Source organism: Bos indicus, chromosome 2, assembly GCF_029378745.1.
Source record: "Bos indicus isolate NIAB-ARS_2022 breed Sahiwal x Tharparkar chromosome 2, NIAB-ARS_B.indTharparkar_mat_pri_1.0, whole genome shotgun sequence".
Lineage (NCBI taxonomy): Eukaryota > Metazoa > Chordata > Mammalia > Artiodactyla > Bovidae > Bos > Bos indicus.
This window is the reverse complement of record NC_091761.1, coordinates 56,119,531-56,146,649: the sequence shown is the minus strand read 5'-3', so window position 1 is coordinate 56,146,649 and position 27,119 is coordinate 56,119,531. Positions and strand designations below refer to the sequence as shown.

General features: G+C 36.0%; 1 protein-coding gene across 1 annotated transcript in view; it reads right to left on the bottom strand.

Annotated features, from left to right (window-relative positions):
- LRP1B (LDL receptor related protein 1B) overlaps nt 1-27,119 on the bottom strand; it is a 2,167,013-nt gene that overhangs the window by 596,647 nt on the left and 1,543,247 nt on the right. The window contains exons 34-35 of the mRNA XM_070768349.1: nt 25,006-25,131; nt 23,804-23,935 (exon numbers count right to left, since the gene is read on the bottom strand). Coding sequence (XP_070624450.1) covers nt 23,804-23,935; nt 25,006-25,131 — 258 coding nt within the window. The remainder of the gene's footprint in view (nt 1-23,803; nt 23,936-25,005; nt 25,132-27,119) is intronic.

Sequence of the window (27,119 nt, the reverse complement as noted above, 5' to 3'; positions counted from 1 at the left end):
GGAGCAATTTCCAGGACAGAGGGCAAGTTGATTGTTCCAGGCCATTTAGTCTTTCTGTTCAAAAACATAATTATCATGGCTCATTTAAAATTTGAACACCTGATGTGATATCAAGAGCTGTCAACACATTACTATTGCTAAGATTTTAAAAAAGCCCTAGGAGTATTTATCTATATTTCAGTATATTGTCAATCCATACAAAATTTTGAATCATAATAATATAATGATGTTTTGTATGTCCATCCTGATACTATAAATTTCATTTGAAACTGACTAAAAGAACTAATGTTACCAGTGGGAAACTGTCTTTAACAACAAAAATTAGCTGGCCTGGACATCTGGAGACTATATAATCAATTACAGGAGTACAGTGAAACAAAGCATGGGGAATCCTCTAAGGATAAATGGCAGGAATTCAACCAGAAACAGAGGTATAAAAAGTGAACCAGTCCATCCTGATTTCAAGTTTTATACTTGTTTTAATGCATACGGAGTTATTTTGATATTATTCTATATTCACAAACCACAATTGATATATGAAAAATGTTTTACAATTGCTTCGGTAATTGATGACTTTCTAGTATGGGGGAGTTTATTAAACAAAGCATGGACACTTGTCATTACTTATTTCTTGCCACAGATTCATATACATTTTATCAGTTGAAAAACTTAAATTCAAAAAGTTAAAGCTTGCAAGGTCATATCATTTATTAATCTTAACCTTGTTATTTATAAGTGTAGTGACAAGGGGATTCTAGTATTTCACACAGAAGGAAAATGACACAAATGCAAAAGGAATTTCCAGATTAAATTTCTCAATCATTCCTAAAGTGTGACAGTAAATGTGAAAAGACTTTCAATGTCTAAGTGACCTTAAATACACAATTCTTAGGTATCCTGAACTGTCTCTTAAGGATGGGGCATACTTTCCCAGTAAACTGAAACCGTTTTAGACATCCAATCTGTGATCTGAGTAAAAAAGACAAAACCAAACAAAGAGCCAATGTTCGCCTACACAGTCTAACTTTTCGGCATGCATTATGTGCAAGTGAAAACTCTACATAAAGTATCTGAAAACAGAAGTACTCTACAGCAACATGAATAAAACCCAGTTTTCAAAGTTGAAGAAATAAATGTTCAAAAATCCTTTTAACAATGACTATGGTTCTTAATTTTTCCACCATTTAGTGTATTTTGAAATATTTTAGCTTTAAATTCCATGCAAATTTTGTATTTCATTCTTTGACACCTGAGTTGATATAAATATACAATTAATATTCTAAGAACGATTTTTCCCCAGAAAATCTTCAAGCACAATTCATGCCAAGTAACTGAGCCATGATCTCATGGTTTCATGTTTCTCCTGAAATATCTGACACATAGGCATGATACTATTTAAATCCCATTTTGAGGAGATAGCACTTCCCTTAATAAAATCAAGCTTTGATTTTTCCAAATTTGTCACTAAAAAGATTTGTATTTGGAGAAAGATGTCTAAACTTTCCTCTTGTCCCTGAGATTCATTTTCCTGTTTGGAATATGTCTATCATTAAAGCTGCTACCACTGTTGAGTTCTCAGGATCAGATCAGATTAGATCAGTCGCTCAGTCGTCCAACTCTTTGTGACCCCATGAATCACAGCACGCCTGGCCTCCCTGTCCATCACCAACTCCTGGAGTTCACTAAGACTCACGTCCATCGAGTCAGTGATGCCATCCAGCCATCTCATCTCTGTTGTCCCCTTCTCCTCCTGCCCCCAATCCCTCCCAGCATCAGAGTCTTTTCCAATGAGTCAACTCTTCACATGAGGTGGCCAAAGTACTGGACTTTCAGCTTTAGCATCATTCCTTCCAAGGAAATCCCAGGGCTGATCTCCTTTAGAATGGACTGGTTGGATCTCCTTGCAGTCCAAGGGACTCTCAAGAGTCTTCTCCAACACCACAGTTCAAAAGCATCAATTCTTCAGCGCTCAGCTTTCTTTACAGTCCAACTCTCACATCCATACATGACCACAGGAAAAACCATAGCCTTGACTAGACAAACCTTTGTTGGCAAAGTAATATCTCTGCTTTTGAATATGCAATCTAGGTTTGTCATAACTTTCCTTCCAAGGAGTAAGCGTCTTTTAATTTCATGGCTGCAGTCACCATCTGCTGTGATTTTGAAGCCCCCAAAAATAAAGTCTGACACTGTTTCCACTGTTTCCCCATCTATTTCCCATGAAGTGATGGGACCAGATGCCATGATCTTCGTTTTCTGAATGTTGAGTTTTAAGCCAACTTTTTCACTCTCCACTTTCACTTTCATCAAGAGGCTTTTGAGTTCCTCTTCACTTTCTGCCATAAGGGTGGTGTCATCTGCATATCTGAAGTTATTGATATTTCTCCCAGCAATCTTGATTCCAGTTTGTGTTTCTTTCAGTCCAGCGTTTCTCATGATGTACTCTGCATATAAGTTAAATAAACCATGAATTTCCTGATGTTCAAGCTGGTTTTAGAAAAGGCAGAGGAACCAGAGATCAAATTGCCAACATCCGCTGGATCATGGAAAAAGCAAGAGAGTTCCAGAAAAACCTCTATTTCTGCCTTATTGACTATGCCAAAGCCTTTGACTGTGTGGATCACAATAAACTGTGGAAAATTCTGAAAGAGATGGGAATACCAGACCACCTGATCTGCCTCTTGAGAAATGTGTATGCAGGTCAGGAAGCAACAGTTAGAACTGGACATGGAACAACAGACTGGTTCCAAATAGGAAAAGGAGTTCGTCAAGGCTGTATATTGTCACCCCAGGAAAATCGTTGCAAAACACAATGGAATATATTAATGCTCATAGAAGAGATACACAGGAGCAACAGCAGCAGCAGGAGTGCTTTGTTATGAATAGCAACTATTCATTTGAATAGTTTTCTATAATCCAGAATACTAAACAGCCACTGAATGAACTGGACTCTACTAAATCTAATGATCAAAAATAACAAATTAAAATGCCATATTTTAGTATTTATTCTATAAAGGGTGATGTTTATTTATATATTTGTTTGTTCCAGAATGAGTGTATATTATACAAACATATCAAATCCTGTTTATAATAGACAATTTTTTAGAACAATTTTAGGTTCATAGTAAAACTGAGTGGAAGATGCAGAGATTTTCCATACACCACCTGTCTCCACATACTCACAACCTTTCTCCCTATCAAAATCCCTCCCACACTAAGTGATGTATTTGTTACAGTTAAGGAAGCTACAGTGACACGTCATTTTCTCTCAAAGTTCTAATTTACATTAGGAATCACTCTTGGTATTGTGTATTTCATAGGTTTGTCAAGGGCATAATGATATGTGTCCACTGTTATTGTATTGTACAGAACAGTTTCACTACCCTAAAATTTCTCTGTGTCCCACCTACTCATCCCCACCTCACCTCTACCCCCTCCCAATTACTAATCTTTCACTGTCTTCATAGTTTTGCCTTTTATAAAATAGCGTATATATCTCAAATTATTTTTTAGTTATGGTTTTGGAATAAGGTAGTCATAGAAACATTTTTCCATTGCAGATAAAATTTTAAGTGTAACAAAATATTTATACTTAATTTTCAGCTAAATCCTTTATAATTTTTCTTTTCTGCAGCTAAACAACAATATAATCTTTCTGCATTCATTTAATGACTGGGTAAATTCTACTTCAAAATCTTGTTTCACTTCAGTAAACAAGACATCAATTCCTGAAAAAAAAAAAATTAAATTAAGCTTGAGCCACTTGTTTTCATATTTCTTGCACAAATTATACAGAAACACTTTGTCAGTAAGAGTTTGAACAATGTCATTGATTTATGCACACTTGAATAATAAGTGCCAAGAATTCTAGTCTCAGAATGGTGACATGAGGAGCATAGTGGGTCCAACCTCCAGGGAAACAAGCAAAACTGGTAAAAATTATTTTTTAAAAAGTTTAAAATCTCTCAAAATTAATGTAACAGTATATGGTAAATGGAGAAAAAAAAATTTAAAGAATTGCTTAATCTTAGTAGGAACAGTCCCTCTTATCCTGTCCAATTCAGCTTGGTGGAAACTCTACTACTGCCAGAATTGTGTAAGAAGATGGGGTTCTCTTCCTCCTCAGCTCCTAATAAGAAGTCTTACCAGGAAAGACAGGACATGAGCATTTCTTACACCCTCCAAATCCAAGTTGCAGACTCTAAACTCCTGGTGATTCAGTAGAAAGCTCAGGGCCTCCCTAACTGAACCATGCCCGATCTGTAGGGGGCAAGTTCTTCCTCAGGAGAGGAAGACTAGGAACACTGTGATCTTGACTGCCCTTACTTTACTTTGCTGCTGGAGCAGAAGTTCCATGCCAAGAGAGACAAGCCAAAGACTACCACCCTCTCTAGTACCAGGATTAGTGACAAGCAGATTTTATTCAGAATGAGAAACAGTCCTTAAGAGTAGAATACTCCAAAGCTCTCCCCAAAGCAATTGCCTTTATTTGAACACTATGGAGAAGTTCAACTCTAAGTGTGCTATCAAAAGCAACAAAGACTTTTGTTGTAAATAATTAAGAGAAGGATTTAGGTTATGAAAGCTACAAGCTAAACTATAGGCCAACTAGTTGCCCAAACAAAACCACAAAAAGAGACATCAAAACTTTTACATTTGGAAATATATTAATGTAGTACACCATATCATCAGAGCAAATAAGGTACAAGATCATCTCAAGAAACAGAGAAAAAACACTGAACCAAATCCAACAATCCTTTAAGATAAAAATAATCAACAAATTAGGAATAGATTAAGAATATCAACAAAATGAAAGCAGTAAAAACAGCTCACATCATGTAATTAGTTAATGTATCATATTGGATGTTTCCCTTAATATCAAGAACAAGAAAAGAATGTCTGCATACTATAGATGTTAGGCAGGGAAATTAGGCAAAGAAAAGAAGAAAGAGGAGAGGAAGAGGAAGATGAGAAGGAAGAGGAGAGTAAAAATAAGTAAATAAATAATAAGATAAAAAGAAGAAATACTAGGTAGAAGTTGAAAAAAAGGCATCCATACTAAAAGTAAAGAAGCATGCTAACTCACAGAAGGAATATCATTGTATACAGCAAATACTAAGGAATCCAGTAAAAAAGCTATTGCAACTAATAAATGAGTTTTGTAAGGCTGTAGGATACAGGATCAATATACAAAATCAATTTTATTTCTATACATTTATAATGAATAATCCAAAAATAAAATCAATAAATTTCCTTTCAGTAGCATACAAACAGGAATAAAGTTAACAAAACAAATATGAAACTTATACCATTCAACATCACAGTAATCCAAATCTATGCCCCACCACTATTGCTGAAAAAGCCGAAGTCAAACAGTTCTATGAAGACCTACAAGACCTTCTAAAACTGACACCAAAGGAAGAAAAAAAAAGTCCTTTGCATCAAAAAGAATTGGAATGCAAAAGTAGGAAGATAACAGATACCTAGAATAACAGGCAAGTTTAGTCTTGGAGTATAAAATGAAGAAGGGAAAAGACTAACAGAGTTTTGCCAATAGACTGTACTAGTCATAGCAAACACTCTCATCCAACAACACAAGAGACAAGTCTACATACACATGAACATTACCAGATGGTCAACAATGACATCAGATTGACTACATTCTTTGCAGCTGAAGATGCACAAGCTCCATACAATCAGCAAAAAACAAGACCTGGATGTGACTGTAGTGCTGATCACCAGCTCCTTATTGCAAAATTCAGACTTAAATTGAAGAAAGTAGTGAAAACCAGTAAGCTGTGCAGGTATAACCTAAATCAAATCCCTTAGGGTAATACAATGGAAATTACCATTGGGATTCATGGGATTAGATCTGGTAGAGTGCCTGAAGAACTACGTATGGAGCTTTGTAAGATTGTACAGGAGGTGGTACCCAAAACCTTCCCTAATAAAAAGAAATGCAAGAAGGCAAAACGGTTGTCTGAGGAGGTCTTACAAATAGATGAAAACGAAGAGAAGTGAAAGGCAAAGGAGGAAGAAAAAGATATACTCAACTGAATGCAGAGTTCCAAAGAGCAAGGAGAGATAAGAAAGCCTTCTTAAGTGAACAATGCAAAGAAATAGAGGAAAATAATAGAATGGGAAAGACTAGAGATTTCTTCAAGAAAATTAGAGATACCAAGGGAACATTTCATGCAAAGATGGGCACAATAAAGGACAGAAACAGCAAGGACCTAACAGAAGCAAGAGATTTAAAAAACATGGCAAGAATACACAGAAGAACTACACAAAAAGGTCTTAATGATCTGGATAACCATGATGGTGTGTCATTCACCTAGAGCCAGATATCCTGCAAAGTCAAGTGGGTCTTAGGAAGCATTACTACAGACAAAGCAAGTGGAAGTGATGGAAATCCAGCTGAGTTATTTCAAACCCTAAAAGATGATGCTGTGAAAGTGCTGCACTCGTTATGCCGGAAAATTTGGAAAACAGAAGTGGCCACTGAAAAAGGTCAGTTTTCCTTCCAATTCCAAAGAAAGGCAACGTGAAAGAAAGTTCAAACTACGCAATTGCACTCATTTCACATGCTACAAAGTAATGCTCAAAATTCTCCAAGTTAGGCATCAGCAGTAAGTGAACCAAAAACTTCCAGATGTACAAGCTGGATTTAGAAAAGGCAGAGATCAAATTGCCAGCATCCGGTGGATCATAGAAAGCAAGAGAATTCCAGAAAAACATCTACTTCTGTTTCATTGACTACGCTAAAGCCTTTGGGTATGTGGATCACAACAAACTGTGGGAAATTCTTATACCTGTCTCCTGAGAAACTGGTATGTGGGTCAAGAAGCAACAGTTAGAACCTGACATGGAACGATGGACTGATTAAAAATTGGAAAAGGAGTATATCAAGACTGTATATTGTCACCTAGCTTATATGCAGAGTATATCATGTGAAATGCTGGGCTGAGTGACTCACAAGCTGGAATCAAGATGTCAGGGAGAAATAGCAATAATCTTAGATATGCAGATGATACCTAATCACTCTAATGGCAGAAAGTAAAGAGGAACTAAAGAGCCTCTTAATGAGAGCAAAAGAGGAGAGTGAAAAAGCTGGCTTAAAACTCAACATTCAAAAAACTAAGGTCATGGCATGAGGCCCTATCACTTCATGGCAAATAGATGGGGACAAAGTGGAAACAGTGAGAGATTTTATTTTCCTGGGCTCCAAAATCACCACAACAGTGATTACAGCCATGAAATTAAGACACTTGCTCCTTGAAAGAAAAGCTATGACAAACCTAGACAGTGTTTCAAAAAGTAGAGACATCAATTTGCCAACAAAGGCCATCTAGTCAAAACTATGGTTTCTCCAGTAGTCATGTATGGATGTGAAATTTGGACCATAAAGAAAGCTGAGTTCCAAAGAATTCATGCTTCCAAATTGTGGTGCTGGAGAAGACTCTTGACAGTCCCTTGGACAGCAAGGAGATCAAACCAGTCAATCCTAAAGGAAAAGAGCCCTGAATATTAATTGGAAGGATAGATGCTGAAGCTGAAACTCTAATACTTTGGCCACCTGATACAAAGAGCCAACTCATTGGTAAAGACCCTCATGCTGGAAAGATTGAGGGCTGGAGGAAAAGGGGATGACAGAGGATGAGATGGTTGGATGGCATCACAGTCTCAATAGACATGAGTCTGCACAAACTCTGGGAGATAGGGAAGGACAGGGAAGCCTGGTGTGCTTCAGTCCATGGGGTCTTAAAAAGTCAGACACGATTTCATTACTGAACAACATGTAAGTCCACATGGATATTATCCTCTGTATGTGAAAATTAAGTCAAGATAGATTATTGACCCACATATAAAAGCTAAAATATAACACTGAAATGAAAACATAGAAATTAGAGGTAATGTTTTCTTAGAACCTCAAGAGCACAATAAACAAAATTAAAAAAAAAATGGACTTCATTAAAATTTAAACTTTGCATTTCTAAACACATCAGAAAGTGAAAAGACAAACATACCATGGGAGAAACTTTTGCAAATCACATACTTTATAAGGGATTTTATCTATAATAAATCAAGAACTCTAGGAACTCAACATTAAAAAAAAATAAAAAATAAGCAAAAATCCAGAGCAGACATTTCCTTCTCAATATATACAAATGACCAATAATCACATCAAAAGATGCTCAAAATCATTATGCCTCAGGGAAATGCAATCAAAACCACAGTAAGATATCATTTCTGACTATTAAAAAAGATAATAACAATTTGTGGTGAGGATGTAGAAAAATTAAACCCTTTCACACACTACTGTGGGAATGCAAGGCATTTCAACCAGCTTGAAAAACAGGCTGGTATTCCTGATGTTCAAGCTGGTTTTAGAAAAGGCAGAGGAACCAGAGATCAAATTGCCAACATCCGCTGGATCATGGAAAAAGCATGAGAGTTCCAGAAAAACATCTATTTCTGCTTTATTGACTATGCCAAAGCCTTTGACTGTGTGGATCACAATAAACTGTGGAAAATTCTGAAAGAGATGGGAATACCAGACCACCTGACCTGCCTCTTGAGAAATTTGTATGCAGGTCAGGAAGCAACAGTTAAAACTGAACATGGAACAACAGACTGGTTCCAAATAGGAAAAGGAGTATGTCAAGGCTGTATATTGTCACCGTGCTTATTTACTTATATGCAGAGTACATCATGAGAAACGCTGGACTGGAAGAAACACAAGCTGGAATCAAGATTGCTGGGAGAAATATCAATAACCTCAGATATGCAGATGACACCACCCTTATGGCAGAAAGTGAAGAGGAACTAAAGAGCCTCTTGACGAAAGTGAAAGTGGAGAGTGAAAAAGTTGGCTTAAAGCTCAACATTCAGAAAACGAAGATCATGGCATCCGGTCCCACCACTTCATGGGGAAAGAGATGGGGAAACAGTGGAAACAGTGTCAGACTTAATTTTTCTGGGCTCCAAAATCATTACAGATGGTGACTGCAGCCATGAAATTAAAAGACGCTTACTCCTTGGAAGGAAAGTTATGACCAACCTAGATAGCATATTCAAAAGCAGAGACATTACATTGCCACAAAAGGTTCGTCTAGTCAAGGCTATGGTTTTCCAGTGGTCATGTATGGATATGAGAGTTGGACTGTGAAAAAGGCTGAGCACTGTATGGATATGAGAGTTGGACTGTGAAAAAGGCTGAGCACCGAAGAATTGATGCTTTTGAACTGTGGTGTTGGAGAAGACTCTTGAGAGTCCCTTGGACTGCAAGGAGATCCATTCTGAAGGAGATCAGCCCTGGGATTTCTTTGGAAGGAATGATGCAGAAGCTGAAACTCCAGTACTTTGGCCACCTCATGTGAAGAGTTGACTCATCGGAAAAGACTCTAATGCTGGGAGGGATTGGGGGCAAGAGGAGAAGGGAATGACAGAGGATGAGATGGCTGGATGGCATCACTGACTCAATGGACGTGAGTCCGAGTGAACTCCAGGAGTTGGTGTTGGACAGGGAGGCCTGGCGTGCTGTGATTCATGGGGTTGCAAAGAGTCGGACACGACTGAGTGACTGAACTGATCTGATCTGATCTGATTCTTCAAAAGTTTACAGAGAGTTCCCATATAACCTATCATATTTGTTTCTAGGTATATATCATAGAGAAAAAAAAATATATATATATATATCCACACCAAAATGAGTATATGAATGTTTCTGGAAGCTTATTTTTAAGTCAAAAAAGTGAAAACAACTCAAATGACAATCAGTTGGTGAATGGATAAATAAAATGTCATATGTTCATAAAACATAATATTGTTTGGTAAAAAATAATTAGATACTGAGTCTACAACATGTATGAATTTATGCTAAGTGAAAGAAATCATCACAGAGGGCCATATACCAGATGATTCTATTTATATGAAATGTCTAGAATAGGCAAACGAGTTGGTGATGGACAGGGAGGCCTGGCATGCCGCAATTCATGGGGCTGCAATGAGTCGGACACGACTGAGCAACTGAACTGAACTGATACAGAGAGAAAATAGATTCATGATTGTCTTAGGAAATTAGGAAAAACATGAGAATTACTCTTGGGTATGGAGTTTTCCTTTAGAATAATGAAAATGTTATAAAATTAGATATTGGTGATGGTTGTACAACTTTTTGAATATGCTTCAAACCACTGACTTATACATTTTAAATGTATTCATTCTATGATGTGTGAATTATATCTCAAAAAAGTTATTAATTATTTAAAAAAGGAAACTGTGTTTTGAGGAATTATCACAAATGTTATGAAAAAGACTTACACCCAAAACCTTAAAACAATCACAATGTTCAAAAATATTAGAAAGGAAAAAAAAAACTGTGGTAAGCCACATGATAAATAATGTAGCCCTATTCAAAATAGTACTTACAGATTGTCAATCACAACATAGTAAGGTGTTCACGTTAAAATATTAAGTAAAAAGTTTAAGATAACATTTTATCAAAATAAGATATTTATATTTTAAAAAATCGACTGAATGTTAACACTCCAAAATATTAACAGTTGCTTTTGGTGTAGTAATTTTGTCTCAACTTTGTCCCATGTTTCTTAATTTTCCAAATTCCCCATTATGTACAATTTAGAAAAATATTAATAAATAAAAATATTTATTTAAAAGTTGATATCTGCCATCAATAAATGATTGCTGAACTAAGGACTATTACTCCATAAACTCATTTCAATAATGTTTAATAATGATTGAACTGGTGGATGTCTACTTTTTCATTTAATCATCACTATTTTGAGATAATAGGGTTTCAAGTTAACACTGTAAATAGTATGCAAATACACTCATTGTAATTCTTTGTTGCATCTATAAATTCAAGTCTGAGCCAAGCTCAAAAATATCGCTTGCTTTATTACTAAAATAGTATTAAGGGGAAACATTAAATGGAAACAAATATAAGTCTATAGTCACATTTTAAATAAGGTTATGAATAAGAGTCACCAATAAATCTTAGCTCTATTTCCTTATAATCAGCATAATGTCTCATAAGTAACATAAAGTTTTTGAATTCTTTTATCCAGGATTTAGAAAAAGCTTTTCATATATAGTTAGAACCTTGAATTACTGTGGAATCATCAATTATTTTTAGTATCTTAATATTCAATTTGTAAGGAAAGCAGGAACACAAATAGAATCTCTTCTGTGAATATCTCTTTTGTTTCTCCCCTGAAGAAAATAATAGATTCACAATAGTCCACTTTCTGTGCTTCAACCACGGAAACCTAATTCTGATTCTATTCACATAGGTTCTAATGACTGTTGACTAAGAAAATAGATGGGTTTAAAAAATAGCCTACAGGTTGTTACTGTTGAAGCTGTTAATATTGGAAGTTGAATAGTCAAAAAAAAGCTGAAAGACACCCAGAGAAATCATGATTCAGAAGTGGTTTGTTTTAACTGTTTAAAATCCTCCAGAGCCAGAGCCAGTAATCCTCCAGATTACTTGTAAGTAATCTATTCTAGTATTTAATACACTGACTATAAAGTTCCATTTCCAGTTGCATCTGAGTTTTTCCCCACTTGGTTTACATCTAGCCCCTCTTATTCAGTCCTCAATAAAATTAAATAATAAATAAGACAAAATTCTAAAGATCGGGCTTTTTTTTTTTTTTCAGCATAGTCCTAGATGAATATACTGACAGAAAGCTTTACCCACAGTAAACAATGGGGAATAACATGCTATCCTTGGGAGATTTGCACAGATGCTCTGTGTCCCATGGTGGGTGAGCATAAAGAACTGTCAATTGTTTCCAAATATTTTAGCTCCCTACCTGGTCACAAAACTCTAGACAGGAACACTGGATACAACAGAACTCATTCTAAGCATATTTAACATCAGTCAACACACAGCCTGTATTGGTACCAAGAAGGCATCTACGCTCATAATTCTGTGGGTGTCATATATCTCTGTATTCCCTATGCAATCCTGCTGCTGCTGCTGCTGCTGCTAAGTCGCTTCAGTCATGGCCAACTCTGTGTGATCCCATAGATGGCAGTCCACCAGGCTCCCCCGTCCCTGGGATTCTCCAGGCAAGAACATTGGAGTGGGTTGCCATTTCCTTCTCCAATGAATGAAAGTGAAAAGTGAAAGTGAAGTCGCTCAGATTTTAGTCACTCATGTCAGACTCCTCATGACCCCATGGACTGTAGCCTACCAGGCTCCTCCTTCCATGGGATTTTCTTGAAAGACCTTTTCTTAAAAGCCTTTGGTGTCAGACAGTTGTCAGTAGAAGATTTAGTGTAAATTAATATTACATGAAGACTTTTCCAGACACTGGTCAAAAACTGTAAAAGTTGATATGATGAGTTTCTGGATTTTGTTGGAGAATTTTTATGGAATCTTGGTCAAAAGCAAATTTAGCAAATTCATGTTATAAAAAACCAGAAACTAATGAATAAGATGACTAAGATAAGAAATCGTCCCCTAATGAAAAAGACATTGGGTCTGCTACTTTCATGGATAATGGCATTACATCAGAAGTGCGTTTCAAAGTCATTGAAAATATATGTTAGATTTTTCAACCTTGACAGTTAGCATTTGAGGTTAAATCATTCTTTATTGTGGAAATCTGTCTTCTGCATTGTTTAGCAGAATCCCTGGCTTCTATCCAGTAGATGCCAGTAGCACCCCTTCAGTTTTAACAATGAAAAGTGTTTCCAGATATTGCCAAATATAATCTGGGGCATACAATCATCCCCAGTTGAGAACCTCTGTCATAGAACTACTAAGTCAGGTATTAGTACCAGGAACACAAACTATCACCTGTCCTCAGCATGGCTTTCTGAACACAAGGCACTGAATGGCCAGATATCTCTGAGCCTTTGGCTAATATAATCATTTGTTGTTGTTGTTGTTGTTGAAAACCCATTCATTCTTGAATGCTTCTGGAATCTTTTCTCACTTATGTCTTACTCTAGCATGGTAGTATAAAAAAACTATGGTTTAGGAAATACATATGTAACACACACACATATATACACTTATATGAGTGTGTGTATGAAAATACCCTTATGGCAGAAAGTGAAGAGGAACTAAAAAGCCTCTTGATGAAAGTGAAAGTGGAGAGTGAAAAAGTTGGCTTAAAGCTCAACATTCAGAAAACGAAGATCATGGCATCCGGTCCCATCACTTCATGGGAAATAGATGGGGAAACAGTGGAAACAGTGTCAGACTTTATTTTGGGGGCTCCAAAATCACTGCAGATGGTGACTGCAGCCATGAAATTAAAAGACACTTACTCCTTGGAAGGAAAGTTATGACCAACCTAGATAGCATATTCAAAAGCAGAGACATTACTTTGCCAACAAAGGTCCGTCTAGTCAAGGCTATGGTTTTTCCAATGGTCATGTATGGATGTGAGAGTTGGACTGTGAAGAAAGCTGAGCACTGAAGAATTGATGCTTTTGAACTGTGGTGTTGGAGAAGACTCTTGAGAGTCCCTTGGACTGCAAGGAGATCCAACCAGTCCATTCTGAAGGAAATCAGCCCTGGGATTTCTTTGGAAGGAATTATGCTGAAGCTGAAACTCCAATACTTTGGCCACCATGCAAAGAGTTGACTCATTGGAAAAGACTTTGATGCTGGGATGGATTGGGGTGCAGGAGGAGAAGGGGATGACAGAGGATGAGATGGCTGGATGGCATCACTGACTCGATGGATGTGAATCTGAGTGAACTCCGGGAGTTGGTGATGGACAGGGAGGCCTGGCATGCTGTGATTCATGGGTTCGCAAAGAGCTGGACACAACTGAGCAACTGAACTGAACTGATATATATCCATACATTAGGAAATATATATGTGTATATATATGTGTGTGTGTATACACACACACACATATAAATATATTCAGCTTTGTCCCATTCCATCTGTAAAGCATTTAACAGTTTACTTAGGCCTTATTATTTTTCTCTGCCTAGAGCACTTCTCCAGGTATCCAAGACTTATTATTTATTAGAGGTAAAAGATTCAAGACTGTGATCCTGGTTCTTCATATTATTCATCCTCAATTGATTTAAACCAGAATTCAGATGCTGTCTATAGAGGAGCCTCACAGATAATCCAAACGGACAATGAAAATTCACCTTTTAGACAACAATGTATAGAGATAATATGGATAAAACTCTTTAATGTTGTTGTAAGCAGCCTCTGATGTGGCCACCAGTGATTCCCGTCATCCGGTATTCATTCCCTCCTTTAATCCACTCCTTTGAATGTGGCTAGACTGAGTAACTAGCTTCTAATATATTTTGGCAATGGGCTATCACTTATGATATTTGATTACAAAAGGTCTGGCTTATATTAATAGTTTCTGTGTGCTTTTTTTCTCTCATTATTATTATCATTCGTTCTAAGGGAAGCAACCATCATGTTTTAAACTGTCCTGCGGAGAGGCACTCATGACAAGAAACTAAGGTCAATAGTCAGTGAGGAGCAGTGACCCTCAGTCAAACACTCACAAGGATATAATTCCTGCCATCAACCACACTGATAATTTGGAAGCAGATCCTCCCTAGTTGAGCCTTCTGATGAGACCACATATCTAGCCAGTGCTTTGAAGGCAATATAAAAAGAGACCTAAGGAACCTCATAGATGCTATACTATTTTTCTGTTGTTTTAAGTAGTTAAATTTTAGTAATTTGTTATAGAGCAACAGATAAATAATACAAACATTACATGGAATTCTGTTCAACATTATGTGCCAGCCTGGATGGGGAGGGGGTTGGGGGGGAATGGACACATGTATATGTATGGCTGAGTCCTTTCACTGTTCACCTGAAATGATCACAGCATTGTGAATTGGCTATACCCTAACAGAAAATGTTTTTGGTATTAAAAACATAAAAATAAAATTTAAAAATAATATAAACATTAAGAGATAATAATTTTCTTATTCTCCTTTGATGATGACAGTGATCACTATCATCATCCCCCCCCCCGCCACTCTCACTCAGATGAGGCTGTATCATTAACCTTCTGCTCCTAAGTTTATCAGGGGTAACTCTACAATTGGTAACCATATTATCATTGTCCCCCAAAATCCTATTCCCTAATATTGTCTACCAATTTTCTTTTCCAACCATAAGTACCACATAATTAAAATTCTCATTATAAATTATCAGGGATCTAATATTGATTACTTCACTACTGGTTATTCGATCATGACTTATATGAATTTCAAGGGCAAAAATCCAAAGGCAAGTACTGAATGAATAATTTAATTTGAGCATTCCGAAGCAATCACCTCTCCTCTGCATTCATTTTGTTATTGTTCAGTCTCCAAATTGTGTCCAACTTTTTGCAACCCACGCATGGCAGCACTTTGCAACCACGCCTCTCTGTCCCTCACCATCCCCTGGAATCCATATCACATCCTCAAACCCAGTTTTTCTTCATTGTTTAAAATACTATCTTCCTTAACAGATTATTTTGATCACTTACATTGCATAAACACATAAAATTTTCCAAATTTAACTGTGATAATGGAGTAACTGCTTAAAAAAATGATATGGATTTTTTAGGATGTTATTTTAATTTCATCCTTTTCCTAATCTACCATGAGTGATTGGTTCCATCTCTAAGATTTCTAGTTTAGCCAGGTCCATATTCTAAAAATAATAAGAATTTTATAGAAATAATTAGTTCATTTTTCCTTTCAAGTTCCCAAAAAGGATCCACTTACCACTTACTGCCCTTGGCTAAGAATAAAATCAAATGAGAAAAAAAGAATTAAAGATCGTCCATTCCTTATGGCCAGTCAGAAAATCAATTAAATAATTTCTTTTTTCCTCTTTTAACTAGAAAATTGTCTACTTGATTAAAAACTAATGGCCAATAATCTTGGAAGCTGAATTATAGCTTTCAAATTTATTTTTAAAGAAAGGGTATTAAAAAGGAAAATGGACTAATCTGCCCTCAGTTTTCTAAAAATGGGGAAAACAAACACTCCTAGGTTAAAGTTACACTTAATATGAATGGTATAAATGCACCTAAGCTAAGAGACCTGCACATTATCATTTGATCTATCAGCAGTTTCCACAACTAAATAGATGCCAATCTATTATCTTAGAGACAGAGTATGAAATAATTTGAAAAACATCCAAAATATTGACCTATTCCTAAACATATTTTCTTCACATGTCTTTAATTGTGCTTTTGCTGGATTTATAGTATTTGGTTAATATACAATGCTTTGTTCAAACATACCAGTAAGATAATTTGTCAATTTCTTAGCCACTCTTAATAATTTATTATGAATTAGTGTAACCAGATCTTTTGAGAATAGGGTTCAAAACTCAGTTTTGACAAGGAAAAGAGAAGGAAAGACATCATAGTATCAGATACAAACATATAAGAGGTACCTGAAGAGAATCCTAAGTTGAAAAGGATCCTGAGAAGCTAAAAATAAATACAGCAACACAGAGAGACTCAGAAGAGGGGGGAAAAAGGTGTTCAAACAGACTGGATGTACTTCTGTGAATAAGTACAAAGCTGGTACTGGGACCTTTCACTTCCATGAGGAATGCTAACTGCCTGAGAAAAAAGTTTCATGAAACTTTGTAACATTTCCGATAACAGAATGATATACCCTAAATAAGCTGACTGACCAAAGCTTTCATCATAGTAAGTCATCACTGTGAATCTTCTGGAGCTTTTGATTTCAGGTAACCTGTTGAGAACTCCAGAAGCCTTACAGAAGGTTACTTTCTTTTGCTTTGTATTTTATGCTCTGAGTTCAAAAATTATCCAAAAAGGATTTGTGAATTACTTCCAATAATTTGTTTAACCTATAATGACTTATTCTATGTATGGTTGTTATTTGTTTCCTGGTAGTGTTGGAAAGCTTGTTTTCTTGTGGTAGTTGGTATTATATGTCTTGAAAGATTTACTGGACTTGCCTATCTACAAATACATACAAACTGTTCACATGACTTGAAAATACAGTCTTGAAGCAAATTTAAAATGACAGCACAAAGCAGTATTGGTTCACTGTCACAAGAACAAGAAGAAATTGAACCAGCCCTAAAAAGTCACTTTGTCTCCAAGGAAATGGTTTTCATAAAATTGAAAAAATGTCTGAAAGCAACAGTATTGTATTTCTTAAGCTATTGCTGTTACTGACATAAAATGAATTCTTTCTATAATTCTTCTCTGGCCTTGGTTGGTGACAGAATGGTTATTAGAAAAAAATTGTAAACAGCTGTTTGCTTAGCCTCCCAGCAAAGGAAAACGAGCCTCTCACTTGAGTGTCACCTGCTTCAATTATTAAATGGATTTAAAGCCATATGATTCTTTACATAAATCAAAATAAAACATGATCTTCTATCAGTATAAATTTACAGAAGTGCAATTCAGTTTCATCAAGTAGTGCCAATAATGGTCTAAGTTAGATCGTGTTTAAGACGTTAGAAATGCAAGATGACATAGCATGAAGAATTAAAAGTAGGACACTCCATTACTACTCCCCCTGTTGATCTCTCTGGGTTGTTTCCTTATCTGTAACATGAGAAATGCCACTAGATTTAGTCAAAAGTTCATTCTAACATTCAAAGACAGATGTAAATGATGTGAGACTATTAAGAAGAAAGTCTTTCATGGAAACAAATGACATTCAACTGTGTAAACACAGCAACAGTATCGTGTCACATATTCTCTTTCAGTGTTGTTGTGTACTTTTATAACAGACTTTATTTTTATAGCCATTTTAAATTCACAGCAAATTTGAGCAGGAGTCCCCATATGCCCTTTCCTTTCCTACACTCACAGCCTCTTCTACTAGCAACATGTCAAATAAGGGTGGTACATCTGTTACAAGTATTGAACCTACCTTGATAGGTCTACAGGTTATATTAGTGTCTATAGGTTGCATTAGGATTTAGTCTTTGTGTTTTATATTCTCTAGAGTTTAACAGATGTGTAATGGTATGTTCTGTCAGTTTGTGTATTGTCTTAATAGCCAGATCACTGTGTGATGGTGGAAAAAGGCATTTAGAATATTCCCCATAGTAACTGTAAAGCAATGACATCACCATAATGGCTCTTCGATGCTCTCTTTAAAAAAGAAAAAAAAAAATCCTACTGATTATCCATTCATGTATTACTTCTGAAACTATTTATTGTTTATCTTTATTCCCCACAGCAACTTAGTAACTTAACTAGCAGATAGTAATCAACATTTGTTAACACTGAGTTGGATAACTCCAATTTGAACAAAAGAGATAAAAGATGAAAAAAGAATGTAAGCTGGAAAAGTTCAGTAAATCATTATGCTCTGAGTAGAATTTCATCCAGTTAAGTAATATCCTATTATGTGATTATTATGAAAAAGTCATGAATATCTCCAAAGTGGGGGTGAGGAAATTGAATAGAGCATTGCTTACTAAAGATCACATTTCTAACTGGAGCAGTGAGCTTTGTTATGAAGGCTTTTCCCCTAATTAAAATATATCTGTAAAACATCAAATGCAGTATTCATTCATCAGGAGGGATATCACCCAGCAGGCCAGGATTTTCAAAGCTGATTTTTTTTTTTTCCTGTGGAATGGGACTTTTCCAGTGAAGTGATAAAGAATGCTTTGAACATTTTGAAATAGCCACAGGGTCTTCTTTCTTCTGTGGGTAGTATCCAGAATCGCTTCATCTGGTGAAAGAAATTCTTTCACTCACTGCAGAAAACTTTAATTCATTACAACCAAAACCCAGCAAGATTCAGATGTGTTAATCCTTGTGAAAGGTATGGATTTGAGCATATATTTAGACGTTTAGAATTGTAGTGAAATAATATTATATAAATTATGATGGTCATACTTGACAAGCAATCCTTCTTCACACCATTTACTTATTATGTTTAGAATAAGAGGCTGTTGTGCCCTTATATTTTGTCATCTTTATTTTGATCCTAAAAGTAGAAACTATGTCTCTAAAGTGAATACAATCAATAAAAGAAGAGCAGAGAATGTCTGCATAGGGAACTACTGGAGGAAGAACCTATGATCAGGTTATAAAGGATTGATGTATCAAAAATTATTTTTTATATTAATCTCTCTGGGGCAATTCAGTTATTTTCCTTCCTTCCCCTCAAAAGCAGCTTCACTCAGCCTAGCCACAGAACTTCTATACTGTCTACAGTGATATTGATATGAATCAAGTTTCTGAAACTTATTCTGATGCTAATACATTTTCATAAAATGCAATCATAAAAGGATCAGATTATATAGTAGAAGGAAGCACCAAAGGTATGTGGAAACATGGTCAAAAACTCCTGATAAGACTGTCACTACCACCATCATTATTAGTGTTTTCTGTTGGTTTACTGTCTAAGTACTGTCCATCAGACACTGTCTAACCTCCTAGGTTTATATTTAATGACTTCAAAGAGCTGGTGATGTTATTTAATCTTTAAATATCTGCTCTACATATTATTCATTATCATTAAGTTCATTTTCACTAGAGAAATTTACTAACCTACTCTTTCTGTCTCCAAGAAGTTAAGAAACAACTACTAATCTATGCAGATAACTGAACAGAAAAAAAAAAAAAAAAACCAGAAAACAAAATCCTTGCTAACTGGGAATTTAAATATAGTTTGCAGAATAGGTTTGTAAATATATATCACATATGCTAACTTCTACAATTTACTGTTTTCCATGGAAATTTATTGATTTCTATATTATCACTATTTTCTAAGTACCTATGTGTATCAAACGTTTCAAACATTTGCACAAAGTGATCTAAATATTCTCATACCGCCAAAAATGAGGAAACTGAGCCTCAGGAAAATTAAGTAATGTACCCAAGGTCAACACTTGTTAAGGGTTTAAACTGGTTATAGAATCCAGGTTGTCTGTTGCTAAAATCTGGCCTCTTCCCACCATAGGTTTTATTGGTCCCTATGTCTGACCATCTTTGATTTCAAAGCAAGTTCTATCTCTCTGTTTTCTAATTAACAGAAATTTTAATAGACTATTCAGCATTCTAATTTCACATGACTATTCCAAATGCTTGCAATCCTTTTACATTTAGAATAAAATGATTTTCTAAAGAGCCTTCCTTTCTAAGAATGCAATTTTAAAATATGGACAGGTACAATATGAAGAACACAAAGTTTTAACAAATAACTAGGAATTGTTCTATTGAAAAACTATTTTGATACAAAGTATGTTTATTACAAAATATCAGTAGTTACTATGGATTTGGAGCTTCCCAGGGTGGCACTAATGGTAAAGAATCTGCAAGCCAATGGAGGAGACGTAAGAGAAAGGGGTTAGATCTGTGGGTTGGAAAGATCCCCTGGAGGAGGGCATGACAACCCACTCCAGTATTCTTGCCTCGAGAATCCCATGGACAGAGGAGCCTGGTAGGCTATGGTCCATGGGGTCATAAAGAGTCGGACACAAAGTGACTTAGCACACATGTAGAAATAGGGAGAATAGTATTCTTTGCAAATAAAATTACCTCTCTAGTGGCATATTATTTGAAACTTCAACATCTCAGGGTCATTATAAAACCCTGGAAAGTAAATTCAACTCATACAGATGATCAGTTTTCCCTTAAGGAACAAGAGATTGCTAATGATCTAATCACAGCATTTGACCAAATGGCTTATTTGACATTTGATTTGGAAATTTATCAAATACTTTCAAAAATCATTATGGAGTTTTTAAAAGAATCAAATATGTGATGCCAGCTAAAACATGGGATTATGTATATTTAGTAAAAATTCATATATGAATATACTTTTCAAGAAGTTCAAGTTTTTCTTAGTTTTGCATCTATTAAATCCTATTAATAAAATTCTAAAGAAAGATATGTTTGTAAATAAAGGCAGTGTAGATTACACATGGTAGGGTAGGGAGTATTCCACAAATAATGAGATTGGATCAAAGAGCCTTGTTTGATCAAAAAACACGCTAATTTTGGAAAAAATTAATATATCAATCAATAAAATATGCTGTATCTGTCTAAATATATTTGGGAAAACCATTTAACCATTTAAAAATCATAGGAAAGTTGCCTTTCTGTGATTCAAAGTATTTAGTACAAATAATCTTCTTAAGAAAACCCATCTTTCAATCATCTGTGAAAATCCCCAGTAATTTTTTTAATTTATAGCCATGCATTGCATTAACACATGACTGAACAATGTATAAAAGCTGAGGGGAAAAAATAGGCTTAATATCAGAAGCTCATGTGTTGATGCTTAGTTTTTTTTAAAGATTACAGGTCAAAGAAGAATTATTTTAATATTAGATAAAATTGTCTTTACATACAAAAAAAAATAACTTGGAACATGAATTATATCTTCAAACCTAAAACAAGAAGCACAAGACTTGGTTGGATGAGAGATGGAAAAATCTGCTTTTATAAATTTAATCCTTCAAGCATAGAATAATAAATATTAATATTAACAAAAGCATATCCAATGCTTATGCTATATGTGAATTTAGCATAATTAGAACAAAAGACATATCTTACAATAGATTTAACAGTTTCTACCATCAGTGCCCAATCACACAAGTTTTTTTTTGTTTATTTGTTTTGTTCATTTGTTTGGCTTTGACACTCAGCTTGTGGTATCTCAGTTTGCCAGCCAAGGACTGAAGCTGGGCCCTGGCAGTAAAAGTGCTGAATCCCACCCACTAGACCACCAGGGAACTGGCCCCTCCATCATATACTGCCGGGGTCCAGCCCCGGCTGATCCAGGGTATGCGAAGCGGGAACGGCGTCGGCGAGGATCAGGATACAATAGTTTCAATCAGATATTAATTAGAGATGTAAAGAGTAATAGAATGAGGATAGCTCAGTAGGAAAATTCAGTGGAAAAAAGAGGCTGACTGGCTTGGTTTATGCGGGAGACCAATAAAACTTCAAGACAAGAAGTTTGCACCACTTACTTAGGCCGCAGGCGTCCTTCCGTTCTCCCAAAGGAGAGGAGACACTGAGGCCTCCCCGGTTGGATCTTAGAAGCCCAGGCATAATTAGTAAGCATGGCGGGTTCTGCGCTCCAGATGGGGACTCAGCCAGAGTGAGAGAGAGAGCGACATGGGGAGACCAATATTTTGAGAAACTGATCCCAATTCTTTATTTTCCATGGTCTACTTTTATACACTGAGATGTTATGCAAAAATTACACGGGGTCAGCAGTCCTGACTTTGATAAAAGTATGTATGTGCTTCATACAAATGTATACAGAGGTCTTAGGGGTGTTACATCATCTTCTGGCCAGGGGGCCTGCTGACAATTTATGACCCTCTCCTTGTGACAGCGGTCAGTCAACCAGGACACTTATTTCTCCAGGGGTGATTATTCTTAAAACAGACGCCACCCAAATAAAGTTACATTCCTATAGGGTGAGGGTGTAGTGGGTTTTAGTTAAGGAAAGAATTTACTTAGCCTAAGGTCTAACGTGATTAATATCAAAGGTTAATACTTATTTCTTCTATATATTCATTAATGTGTGTAAGGGCAGGGGATATGGAGACTTAGCAACAAACATTGGCTTAACAAATGAAAAACCCTTCACCAATATAATTTCTAATCAGCCCACTATACTTATACTAATAGTTTTCTAACTTTTCTAAGGAACCTGTTTTTAGAAGGTTTAAAGCATCTCGTGCCTCTCACGGTTGGGAGGCTGTGAGCAGTCACATGTGGCCGGACAAGTCTGTCAGGCAGGCTAGAGAACCTTCAGAGGAGTTTGTAGGTTAAAACACTCTTGTCACACCCAGGAGTTTTTATTAACTGGAGCTCCAAGTTAACTCCTTCTCTGAAAGAGGTGGTGGGGGACAGCCCCCCGTAAAGTCAGAGGTGTAGATGAGCACAAAGTAGTAAAGAAGGCAGGCTCTGGTTATGGGGGTAGATGCTCGAGGAGTTCCAGGGGGACTCCTGAGGCTCGATCCCGCCTTTGCGTATGTCGAGCCTCCTTCCTCATGACCTTTGCCATGGGCCGAGTGCCTCACTCTGGCCCCCGACAATATACTCTTTATTAGCCACAGAAAAATGATAGCGTCCAATCTGCTTTCTTTCACTGTTTGCTAAAACAAAAAGGTAAGTTAAACTCTGACTTTAAAATGATAGCTACTGTATTGAAAAGTAATACAGAATGGCTTAGCATTTATAATTGTTTCAATTATGTGGACTCCAGTATTCTTGGGGCTTCCCTGGTGGCTCAGACAGTAAAGAATCTGCTTGCAATACCTAGGCTCAATCCCTGGGTTGGGAAGATCCCCTGGAGAAGGGAATGGCTACACACTTCAGTATTCTTGCCTGGAGAAATCCATGGACAGAGGGACCTGGTGGGCTAAGATCCATGGGGTTGCAAAGAGTCAGACATGACTGAGTGACTAACATTTTCATTTGCTGCTACCTGTATTAGAATAGATAATCACATTCTGAAAAATATTTTAAATATATATGTTTAAGTATATAAGCTAAAGTGTTTTATTTTTAATATGTATCATTGGGGAAAAGTAAGCATGCCATTTGAAAAATAAAAAAGTAAAAACAAAGCAACCAAGTGACAAATATGTCATTTTTATATTGCTACATGTTAGAAAAATTTTACTTTTTCAGACAAAACATATTTATAACAATTTGTGTAAGGCTTAGAAATTCACTTCTGATTTGTTTCCTTATTCCTCATCTTGACTATCAGAGTACAGATGGAAAGGTCCTATTTCCATCATGTTTAATAAATCAAAATACCATACATAAATTATGAATAAAAAGCTATTTACCTGCATGGAAATCTATTCCCACAGCAAATGAAGTTCCTGAGATAGGCATCAAAGCATCCATTTTGTCACTTGGTTCCAGAGGTATTCCCCTGATTCCTTCATGAACAGAGTACATAAGAAATGACTCTATACCTAAATTTAAAAGAAAACAAAAGCAAAATGAATATTTAATATTGAAATCATTCCATTGGCAGGAGGGGGGATCAAGATGGCAAAGTCGAAAGACCCTGAACTTACCTCCTCCCAAAGGAATCCAAAATTACAACTACTTAGAGACCATCTGCTTATGAGAACATTCTAAAAATTCTCAGAAAAGATTTTCCACTTTTTCCTTTATATCTTTATAAATATATAAAGAAAGAATCACAAAAACATGGGTAGGATGGGCAGAGACATGGTCTTGTCAGTCAGGAGACACACCTACTCCCCGGGAGGAGGAGGATTCACAACCACAGGGGTGCTTCCTAAGGAGTGAAGGGTCTGAGCCCCACACAGGGCTCCCCAGCCCAAGGATCCTGCCCTTAAAGACAAGCCACCAGAAAGCTGAGTTTGAAAAACAGCTGAACTTGTTTTGGAGAGCCAAAGATATACAGGACACAGAGGCTTCTCTTTTACAGAGTGGACACAAAATCTCACATATTGTCAGTACCAGCAAGAGACAGTAGTTTGAAAGGTGCTTGGGTCAGATCCGCTTGGTGATCTTGGAGAGCCTCCTTGAGAGGCAGGAGGAAATTGGGAAGCCCCCTGGGGACTGACAGTCTGGCAGCAGCCACTTTAGGGATCTTGGTATCGTTCTCAAACTATCCAAAAAATATTCCATAGGAAGGAACACCTCCAAATTATTTCTATGAGAACAGCATCACCCTAATTCCAAAACCAGGCAAAGATACCACAAGAAGATAAAAATGATAGGCCAATATCACTGATGAGCGTAGATATGAAAATCCTCACTAAATGTTAACAAATTGGATTTAACAATATGTTGAAAGGATCATACATCATGATCAGGTGTTAATTATGCAAGGGATTCAAGGATAGTTCAATGTCTATAAATCAATCAATGTGACACATCATGTTAACAAAATAAAGAATAAAAAATTATATGGTAACCTCAATAAACAAAGATAAAGCTGACTCTGGTTGCCTAAAAACTGTATCGATGAAATAAATGCACTAGAGATAAGATTTTCAAAACCTTATACCTCGACATGACATGCGGTTCTTTTGGAGATAATATCCCACTGTACACATGCAAGTTCTTGTAGTTTCTGATGTTGGTAAACAAAGCTGAGAACATCCACCATTATTTAGTTGGCAGGAATTGCTGCCTGAAAAGTAGAAAAACAAACAAAAGAAACATAAAAATCAAGAAAAGTTTATAAACATGTTATTACTGATTTATAAATGCTGCTGCTTCATATTGGTTAGTATCATGTTTTATTCCCTCAAATAATTTGAAGTAGCAGATTATGGTTGAAGTCTGTCTTTCCATAAAAAGCACAGTATACTGATTACAGAAAACAATACTATAATCAATTTAGAGTGTTGATTCTAAAGGAAATCAACCTGAATATTAATTGAAAGGACTAATGCTGATGCTGAAGCTCTAATACTTTGGCCACTTGATGCAAAGAGCCGACTCTGGAAAAGACCCTGATGCTGGGAAAGGGATTGAAGGCATGAGGAGAAGGGGACAACAGAGGATGAGATGGTTGGATGTTATCACCGACTCATCAACGTGAGTTTGCGCAAACTCTGGGAGACAGTGGAGGATAGGGAAGCCTGGTATACTGCAGTCCCTGGGGTTGCAAAGCGTCAGATATGACTTAGCAGCTGAATGACAATAGACTAGATGTTAACTGTTCCCACTAAAAGAAAAGAAATAACTATGTGATGTAACAACTAGTACTACAGTAGTAACCATATTGCGATATAAAAAATGTTAAATCAACACACTATACATTTTAACCAGTTATCTGTCAATTATATATTAGTAAATATATATTTACAATAATTTATAATTAATATTTTGCAAAGTGAGATCCATGAGAGAATTCACAGTGACAGAAAAGTAAGAGGCAATGGGTGTGTCATGAATGTGGTCATAGACTCCAATACTTTAAGGCCACATAAACCAGGAAATCTCTTTTCTAAATTCTAAATTTCACTTCAACTCTACAGTTACTTCATTTTCAAGTATACTTGATCCAACTGAATCAAATAAACAGTTATTAATTTATATTACTTACTCAAAGATTATACCATTAAAAGTAAGGAGATATATATATATATATAAAATTTCTTAAAAGCAAGGAACTAACTTACCATTTCAAGGAACATAATTCTTCCAAAATAAATTTAAACACACCCATAAGAGTTATCTAACTAATTGGCATATTAATTTTCCTTATTCCTGTGTTGTAGCAATAACAAATATTACTCAGTTAATCAGAGTTAGGCGTTCTATAAAGATGTTCCATTGAATTTACTAGGCCCAATGTGCTAATTAAAGCTGGTAGCATGAAGTAAGTAATTTACAATCTTATCCAGCAAGTTCATTAAATATCCCAGTTTTATAACATTTTTATTATTCTAGGACATGCAATGACATTTGCTGGATGTTCAAACACTGATATGAAGTACAATAAATCCAGTGAGAATTACAAAGCATGATGAAAGCTGTATATCAATAGTGCTCTATGGAAAATTCAAAACACCAATGCAGCTCATTATTTCTAATCTCCTGAATTCAAGATAGTCTGAAGGGATTTAATTGTTCAATCAAACCTGTCACATGCTCTGTCATTTTTGAAGTGTGAAATAGGCTCAACTGGGACATTTTCTGATTTCCCATAACTGGCAGTTGTTCTTACGTAGATTCACATACTATGATTTGCCTTGAACTTTTGAAATGATTACCTTTGTTTCCTTTATAAACTAATAAAGATTAATTGATTTATCCCTTTTTACCAAGCTGACATAATAATAGGATGAACTTTCAGCTCTATTTCTATTTTAGTGATGAGCCAATAATTTTTATAGATCTATAATAATTCTATACTGACCCAATACTTATTTCATTTTATAGGAAGCATGTGAATAGATCAGTGAAAGGCAAAGAGAAAGGGAAATATATACCCAACTGAATGCAGAGTTCCAAGGAATAGTAAGGAGAGATAAGACAGCCTTGTTAAGTGAGCTACAGCACAACTGTGCTCATTTCACATGTTAGCTAGGTTATGCTCAAAATCCTTTAAGCTAGGCTTCAATAGTACATGAACTGAGAACTTTCAGATGTACAAGCTGGATTTAGAAA